This window comes from Etheostoma spectabile, chromosome 2 (genome assembly GCF_008692095.1).
Source record: "Etheostoma spectabile isolate EspeVRDwgs_2016 chromosome 2, UIUC_Espe_1.0, whole genome shotgun sequence".
Taxonomy (NCBI): domain Eukaryota; kingdom Metazoa; phylum Chordata; class Actinopteri; order Perciformes; family Percidae; genus Etheostoma; species Etheostoma spectabile.
The window spans coordinates 31,323,452-31,332,477 of record NC_045734.1 but is presented as its reverse complement, the minus strand read 5'-3'; the positions used below and the strand labels follow the sequence as shown (position 1 = coordinate 31,332,477).

The 9,026-nt window shown below is 52.9% G+C and overlaps 1 protein-coding gene across 1 annotated transcript in view; it reads left to right on the top strand.

Annotated features, from left to right (window-relative positions):
* The window catches only part of LOC116702454 (titin), a 155,013-nt gene that overhangs the window by 24,837 nt on the left and 121,150 nt on the right, over window positions 1-9,026 (top strand). Inside the window, exons 38-50 of the mRNA XM_032536656.1 lie at window positions 99-240; window positions 915-1,078; window positions 1,199-1,507; window positions 1,667-1,948; window positions 2,066-2,365; window positions 2,721-3,014; window positions 3,534-5,538; window positions 5,720-6,407; window positions 6,568-6,832; window positions 7,120-7,446; window positions 7,668-7,952; window positions 8,045-8,344; window positions 8,542-8,844. Of these exons, the coding sequence (XP_032392547.1) occupies window positions 99-240; window positions 915-1,078; window positions 1,199-1,507; window positions 1,667-1,948; window positions 2,066-2,365; window positions 2,721-3,014; window positions 3,534-5,538; window positions 5,720-6,407; window positions 6,568-6,832; window positions 7,120-7,446; window positions 7,668-7,952; window positions 8,045-8,344; window positions 8,542-8,844 (5,664 nt within the window). The remainder of the gene's footprint in view (window positions 1-98; window positions 241-914; window positions 1,079-1,198; window positions 1,508-1,666; window positions 1,949-2,065; window positions 2,366-2,720; window positions 3,015-3,533; window positions 5,539-5,719; window positions 6,408-6,567; window positions 6,833-7,119; window positions 7,447-7,667; window positions 7,953-8,044; window positions 8,345-8,541; window positions 8,845-9,026) is intronic.

Below are 9,026 nucleotides of genomic sequence, written 5' to 3'. Positions count from 1 at the left end.
TAGATAGATAGAACTAATAATAAAACCTGTTATTAACTGTTGTTGATGAGCGCTGGGTCTGATCGGGGGGGGGGTTTCGTGGTTCTCTCCCTGCTCAGAGGTCCCCGACGCCCCCAGACAGCCCACCGTGAAGGAGGTCTTCCACGACTCGGCGCTGGTGAGCTGGGAGCCGCCGGCGGGCGACGGGGGGAAACCCATCTCGGGCTACATTGTGGAGAGGAAGGAGACCATGGCCAACCGGTACGCCACCATAACAGCTTTTATTCATATATTATATCATACACATCCCTCTGTCCATCAGATCTCAGCTTCCATAATTCAATTCAATTTCAATCAATTTTATTTATAGTATCAATTCAAAACAAGAGTTATCTCGAGACCCTTTACAGATAGAGCAGGTCTAGACCACACTCCAGAATTTACAAGGACCCAACAGTTCTAGTAGTTTCCTTCAGAGCAAGCAACAGGGCCACAGTGGTGAGGAAAAACTTCCTTTTAGGCAGAAACCTGGGACAGACCCAGACCCAGACCCAGACCCAGGCCCAGACCCAGACCCAGGCTCTTGGTAGGCGGTGTCTGACGACCGTTGGGGTTAGAATGAAGAGTGGCAATAACAGCCACAAACAATAGTAGTTTGTAGCAGTTCTTTGTAGTAGTTCATGGCATAGCAGGGCACTGTGCAGCATTACAAGGCACAGCAGGGCGGAGCAGGACGTAGCAGGACGTAGCAGGACGTAGTAGGACGTAACAGGACATAGCAGGACGTAGCAGGATGTAGCAGGACGTAGCAGGGCATCGCAGAACGTGTAGCGGGACCAGCTGCAAACAGCTTAGGCTTGGGGGGGCCACAAGGCTAGAAACCTGCTGGGGGGACCCTGTGTCACCTGGTTTGTGTGTGTCCTCGTGGTGTCCAGGTGGGTCCGCTGCAACACGGAGAGGATCTATCCGAAGGTGGAGTACTGCGTGACGGAGCTGCTGCAAGGCTGCGAGTACGAGTTCCGGGTCAGCGCTGAGAACGTGGTGGGGGCAGGGGACCCGAGCCCCCCCTCCAAACCCGTCTTTGCCAAAGATCCCATCGGTAAGTCTCCCCCCCTTTCACAACTAGGGTGTTGTATCACCATGTTATTTACATAATACTGGATCCAGATCGATGTATGGTGCAACTCACAACCTGACCCCCCCCGACCCCCCCCCACAGTGAAACCCAGTCCACCGGTGAACTTCAAGCCCGTCGACTTCACCAAGGAGTCGGTGACCCTGACCTGGCAGCCGCCCGCCGACAGCGGCAGGGGGAAGATCTTCGGATACCTGCTGGAGTACCAGAAGTCTGGAGAGGAGGAGTGGACCAAGGTGAACCAGACCCCCGACTCCTGCCAGGAGACCAGGTTTAAGGTGATTGGTCTGGAGGACGGCGCCCTGTACCGGTTCAGGGTCATGGCGGTCAACGCGGCCGGAGAGTCCGACCCGGCCAACGTCAAGGAGCCAATCAAAGTGCAGGACCGACTCGGTTAGTTGTTGTTACCTTGGTTCAGTTTTATCTCAACCACTGTGGAACGGAAGTCCAGCCTTTGATGCTGTGTGTCTTATATTTGCCGCTGAAGCACATACATTTCCCAATTTGGGATCTCATTCATCATGCCCGCCCTCCCCCCCCTTCCCCCCCCAGAGCCCCCGGAGCTGATCCTGGATGCCGGGATGACCCGCGAGGTGAAGGCCATGGCCGGCACCCACATCGTCCTGATGGCGGGCATCCGAGGCGTCCCGTTCCCCACGGTGACCTGGCAGAAGAACGAGGCTGAGGTGCCGACCCGCGCCGACATCGACACCACCCAGGAGGGCACCAAGCTGGAGATGAGGTTCTGCACCCGCGAGGACTGCGGAGACTACACCCTGACCGTGGAAAACCCAGCCGGGTCCAAGACCGTCACCTGCACCGTGCTGGTCTTTGGTCAGAATCACATCGTTTTCAGCCTGAATACATGAAGATAATATGATTATAAAGGATATATTATAACATCCAGTTTGTTACAGTTTGTTAATTTCTATTTCTTTGTGTCTCCTCCAGACAAGCCGGGGCCCATCCAGCACCTTCGGGTGACAGACATCCGGAGCGACTCGGCCTACATGTCCTGGAAGGACCCGGAGGACAGCGGCGGCGTGCGCATCACCAACTTCGTGGTGGAGAAGAAGGACACGGCCTCCACCCAGTGGGTGCCGCTCTGCTCCACCTCCAAGAAGCGCAGCATGATGCTGAAGCACCTGATCGAGGGCACGTCCTACATGTTCCGGGTCGCCGCCGAGAACCAGTACGGGCGCAGCGAGTACGTCAGCACGCCCAAGGCCATCAAGGCCATGAACCCGCTCTGTGAGTACCAGCATCACCTCACCAAATACAACATCTACACACCAATATCTGGTGATTTAAAAAGCCCACATGCCGATATATTGGCCGATATATATTTAAAAAATAACAATAATCCAGAAAACGCATTGCACAACATAAAGAGATTTCCCTAACGTTAGTTATTTGTGGTTTGATGATTACACATGATTAGTGAGGATTCTCTCTGACCAATCAGCAGTCTGCATTGATTAGAGGCGATTCTCTCCGACCAATAAGAGGGTTAAAGACATTCCCACAGCAGGAAGAGGCTGTGGATCAGATATCTTTAATAATAATAATAATAATAATAATAATAATAAACAATGTTATCTTGCAGTCCCACCCGGTCCCCCCAAAGACCTGCACCACGACGACGTGGACAAGACTGAGGTGTGGTTGGTCTGGAACTGGCCCGACCGCAATGGGGGGAGTGAGATCACCGGCTTCCTGGTGGAGTACCAGGAGGAGGGCGAGAGGGACTGGGACGAGTGGAAGACCGTCAGCATCCCCGAGACCCACGTGACCGGCCTGGAGGAGGGAAAGACCTACCGCTTCAGGGTCAGGGCGGAGAACGCCATTGGCCTCAGCAGACCCGACACCACCGTGCCAATCCTGTGCCAGGAAAAACTGGGTGAGATCCCGGACCCGCCCACAGCACGCTACATTACTGTTGAAGTCACAGTAGTCTGAGTCTTACAGTAGAAGTCACTCTAGTCTGAGTATTACTGTAAAACTATATAGCCACTATAGTACCGTAAATAGTACAGTAAACTACTGTATTTTTTATTTTTTTATCTTATGTTGTGTTTAATTGTTTTGTATTTTACAATGAATACATAAAATACTACTTTATATGTATATACTGCATGTTTACAGTTGCTCCTAGGACTGTGCACCACATTCCCCCCCCTTTTCTTCTGCACTACTTACATTTTATATTTCATATTTGTATATTTTGTGTTGACACTGTAAAGGTTTTGCTTAAATCTCGTTGCACAGGTACTGCACTTGTGTATAATGACAATAAAGGCTACAGTACCTTTACTGTAAAATGAATTCACAGGAACTTGCTGGTCTTGCTACTGTAAATGTTATGTTAAATTTGTTGCAGTGTAGCTTGGTTTAACCTTGTCTGTGTGCGGGTCCACAGTGCCCCCCATTCTGGAGGTGGATGCTAAGCTAATAGACGGCATCATTGTGAAGGCCGGCACCACCATCAGGCTGCCGGCCATCATGAGAGGGATCCCCGTGCCCACCGCCAAGTGGTGCATCGAGGGAGAGGAGATCACCAGCGAGGGGAACGTCAAGATCGACACAGACAACTTCTCCACCGTGCTCAGCATTAACGACTGCACCAGGAACCACACCGGCACCTACCTGCTCACCGTGTCCAACCCCGCCGGAACCAAGACCGGGGCCTTGAACGTCACTGTCCTGGATGTCCCCGCCGCTCCCATCGGACCTGTCAACATCCTGGAGGTCACTCCGGACTCCATGATGATTGAATGGCGTCCTCCCAAGGATGATGGCGGCAGCGCCGTCACCAACTACATCGTGGAGAAGCGAGAGTCCAACAAGGAGACCTGGGGCGGTGTGAGCTCTGGCAGCCTGGCCACCAAGCTCAACATCACCCGCCTGCAGAAAGGAGTGGAGTATGTGGTTCGCATTCGGGCCGAGAACAAAATGGGCATTGGCGCTCCTCTGGAGAGCCAGCCGACGGTCGCCGAGCACACCTTCATGCCACCCAGTCCGCCCGGTAAGCCACAGCCCTCTGAAATCGCAGAGGACTTTGTTACAATTGGCTGGACCATGCCACTGGCCGACGGCGGCAGCCAGATCTCAGGCTACCTCATTGAGCGCAGACACAAGGGAGGAAAATGGATCCGGGTCAACAAGACACCCTGCCCGGACCTGAGGTACAAAGTCCAAGGTCTGTTTGAGGGCAATGAGTATGAGTTCAGAGTGTTTGCGGAGAATAGCGCCGGCTACAGCGGCCCCTCTCCCAGCTCTGACCTATGCAAGCCCTGCAGGCCCATCACCGTCCCAAGCCCCCCTGTCAACCCCAGAATTAAAGATTACAGCAAGACCACAGCTGATTTGGTGTGGACCAAACCCAACAAAGACGGAGGTAGCCCCATCCTGGGCTATACTGTAGAAATGAAGAAAGCCGATACTGAAGAATGGAAAAAGGTGAATATCGATGAGTTTGTCAAGCAGTGTGCCTACAGGGTGAAGGGTCTGGAGGAGGGCGGGACGTACAGATTCAGAGTCTACGCCTCGAACATGATCGGAGACGGAGAGTCCAGAGAAATCCCAGAGTCTGTCACCGCTCAGGATATCCTGATCCCTCCAGAGATCGAGATGGACACCACCTGCCGCGAGCACCTCACTGTGCGCGTCGGACACAACATCAACATCATCGGCTACATCAAGGCCCGTCCGGACGCAGAAGTGCTCTGGTCCAAGGAGGAGACCGTTCTGGAGAACAGCAAACGCGTCACCATCGTTCAGAACCTCCCTATGGTTCACCTGAGGATCAAGGAAGCCACGAGAGCCGACCATGGCAAATACACTGTGAAGGCATCTAACGTGGGCGGCGAGGCATCTTGCACCATCACGGTCAACGTGCTGGACAGACCGAGCCACTGTCAGAACCTGCACACAACCTATGCCACCAAAGACTCGTGTATGATCAACTGGGAGGCCCCCAAGGACAACGGTGGATCCGAGATCACCAACTACATTGTGGAGTGCCGTGAGCCCAGCATTAGCATGTGGTCCATGATCTCCTCCAACTGCACCAATCGCAAGATCAAGTCCAAGATGATGGAGGGCCACGAGTACCTGTTCCGCGTCTGTGCCGAGAACAAGATGGGCCCAGGACCCTGTGTGGAAACCAAAACCCCTCTGCTGGCCATCGATCCCATTGAGAAGCCCGGTGAGCCTGAAAACTTCAGAGCCACCGACATCGGTAAGAACTACGTCTACCTGAGATGGAGGAAGCCGGACTACGACGGCGGCAGCCCCAACATCTCCTACAACCTGGAGTGCAAAGCTAAAGACGCTGAAGAGTGGGAGAAGCTCAACACCGGCGTCCTCACGGACACCTTCTTCCTGGCGGACAAGTGCACGGAGAACCACACATACACCTTCAGGTAGGTTATTGACATCTTACTTTAAACCACCTCTCTATAATTAAACTTTTTATCCTGTAATTGGTTTTTTAAGCTCTTGAGTGTTCATTGTCCGGGTTTTTCTTGGCACCATGTGGAGACCACGTCTAAGACAGTTTTATGTCAGTTCTCTGAATCTGACTTGATGCCATTTGTTTTCCAGGGTGCAGACCGTTAATGAAGGAGGTGAAAGTGCTTGGGTAAAACTCGCCGATATTTTGGTGAGGGAGGAGATCCAGAAGCCCGTTATTGACCTGAAGCTGGCCGGCACCATGACGGTGAAGGCCGGGGAGTCGGTGAGGTTGGAGGCCGGCTTGAGAGGAAAGCCCCAGCCCGAGGTCAAATGGCTGAAAGACAAGGCTGTCGGAGACAACCCGAGAATCAGCTATGAGACCGGCCCCGACTACTCCAAGTTCCTTCTGACCAAGTCCAAACGCAGCGACACTGGGAAGTATGTCATCACTGCCACCAACTCGGCCGGCACCTTCACGGCGTACGCCAACGTTAACGTCCTGGACGTCCCCGGCGCAGTCAGGAACCTCCGCATCACCGGCCTTGGAGCCGACAAGTGCAGAGTAGTGTGGGATCCTCCAGAGGACGACGGAGGTTGCGAGGTGGACAGCTACATCCTCGAGAAATGCGAGACCAGGAGGATGGTCTGGTCCACGTACTCGGCCTCCGTGGTCACGCCGTACTGCAACGTCACGCGTCTGGTGGAGAACAACGAGTACATCTTCAGAGTGAGGGCGGAGAACAAGATGGGAACCGGCCCCGCCATGGAGAGCAAGCCGGTCACTGTCAGGACCCAGTTCAACAAACCTGGACCCCCTGAAGCCCCTGATGTCACCAAGGTAAGTAAAGGACATCTTGTGTTATATAGACCAAATCACAGTAGATGTGTATAGATTTTCCCCTGAAAATAGGCTCACATAAAAAGACTTTTCAGCCTCTTATGTGCCTTGATAACCAGTATTCTCTGTTTCTCACACTGTGAATACCTTTGTGATGCAGGTGAGTAAAGATGAGATGACCGTTGTCTGGGCTCCTCCTGAGAACGACGGAGGAAAGTCCATCACCGGCTACATCCTGGAGAGGAAAGAGAAGAGAGCAGTGCGCTGGGTGCCGTGCACCAAGAGCCCCATCTCAGAGAGACGCATGAAAGTCACCAACCTGATTCCCAACCATGAGTACCAGTTCAGGGTGAAGGCTGAGAACGAGGTCGGCCTGGGAGAACCCAGCAAACCCTGCAGACCCGTTGCAGCCAAAGACCCCATCGGTGAGTTTGCAATAGCTGTCACAGTTCAGTTAACGTCTTAAAAAATTTTCTTAGACTTCTTAGATTTGTGCAAAAAACATGTAAACCACTGGAAGCTTTAAGGTTAATTTTTAAGTCTGGTTAAGTGTGTGAGAACATTATGGGATGGATCCCTACAGAGATAGACTTTTTAGTTAAAGAGTAAGAGAAGAAGAAGTCCTTGTAGTTTAACATGAAACAGCCCCGAAATCACCATCACCATATAAGATATGAATGGTGGTAATATTTGTATTTGTCTGAACCTACAGAACCCCCCGGCCCCCCGGCATGCCTCAAGGTAGGCGACAGCACCAAGACCTCCATCACCCTGTCCTGGTCTAAGCCTGTGTACGACGGCGGTGCCCCCATCATCAACTACAGCCTGGACATGAGGCTGAAAAGCGAGGCGGACCCCGAGAAGCCCTCCGAGGGCTGGAAGAGGATCGACACCCACGGCCCGCTGGTCCACACCGAGTTCACCATCGGCCAGCTGGACGAGAAGCTGGAGTACGAGTTCAAGGTGTCCGCCCAAAACCAGGTGGGCTGGGGACGCCACGCCTACCTGAAGGAGGCCGTCTCCCCCAAGGAGATCCTGGGTAAGAATACAGGTTTAGGTCCTGGAGGGACAGACTGATCAAGATTCAAGATTATTTTTATTGTCGTTCCAAAAACACTTTGGGAAGTGCAGCGCAGAGCGAAATTACGTTGCATTGGACCATAAAACCAGACCTAGTAACCGCTACAATTTGCAATTATAAATAATGTTAAAATGTGATAATCTAATGACGTCATCATCAATGTGTTTCCTTGGCAACAGAGGCTCCAGAGATCGACCTGGACGCCAGTCTCAGGAAAGGCCTGTCTGTCCGGGCCGGCTGTCCAATCAGGCTCTTCGCTGTGATCAGAGGAAGGCCCGCCCCCAAGGTGACCTGGAAGCGCCTGGGCGTGGACAACGTGATCCGCCGAGGTCACGTGGACCAGGTGGACACCATGTCCTTCCTGGTCATCCCCGAGAGCACCAGAGAGGATTCTGGGAGATACTCGCTGACTCTGTCCAACTCAGCTGGAGAGAAAGCCGTATATGTCCGCGTCAAAGTCCTCGGTAAGAAAAACAATAATAATCCATCAACTCTATGATAGATAGATAGAAATGTGAAATCATGCTTAAGTGTAATGTCCCCTTGCACCCTGCAGACACTCCGGGTCCCGTGGGAGACCTGCAGGCCTGCAACATCACCAAGACCAACGCCCAGCTGTCCTGGCTCCCCCCCGACAACGACGGGGGCCGCCCCATCCTTAACTACATCGTGGAGAAACGCGAGGTGGACCGCAAGACCTGGAACAAGTGCATCGAGGACCTGAGGAAGACCAGCTTCCATGTGACCACCATGACGCCTGGCATTGAGTACTACTTCAGGGTCACGGCCTGCAACAAGTACGGCATCGGGGTCCCTCAAGACTCGCCCAAGTCCTACCTGGCTGTCGACCCCATCAGTGAGTGTCAACACAGACCACCAAGGTCTCTATAAAAAAGACTTCAGATACAGTATTAGGGGACCACCAAGGTCTCTATAAAAAAGACTTCAGATACAGTATTAGGGACCACTAAGGTTTATTGCGCCAGTTGATATCACGTAGACCCCCATGGATCCTGGTTTTGTTCTTCCTAACATGCCGTGCGTTGCTTTCAGGCGAGCCGGACCCTCCAAAGAAGATGGACGTGTTGGAGATCAGCAAGAACAGCGCCACCCTGGGCTGGCTGAAGCCGCTCAGAGACGGGGGAGCCAAGATCAACGGCTACGTGGTGGACTACCAGGAGGAGGGCGCGCCCGGGGACAAGTGGACGCCGTACTCTGTGGTCAAAGACATGACCATCGTGGTGGTCGGTCTCAAGGAAGGAACCAAGTACAAGTTCAGAGTGGCAGCCAGGAACTCTGTGGGCGTCAGCCTGGCCCGGGAGGCCGAGGGGGTGTTCGAGGTCAAGGAGCAGCTCAGTGAGTCCACCGGCCACTAGTCCACCTCAGACCAGGGTCCAGCCAAACGCTGGTGACATATGCAAGTGGCTGGTAGATCTGCTGCATTGTCCCGAAAAAATACAGAAAATATAGAAAATATAGATAATATAGAAAATACAGAAAATATAGAAAATACAGAAAATACAGAAAATACAGAAAAT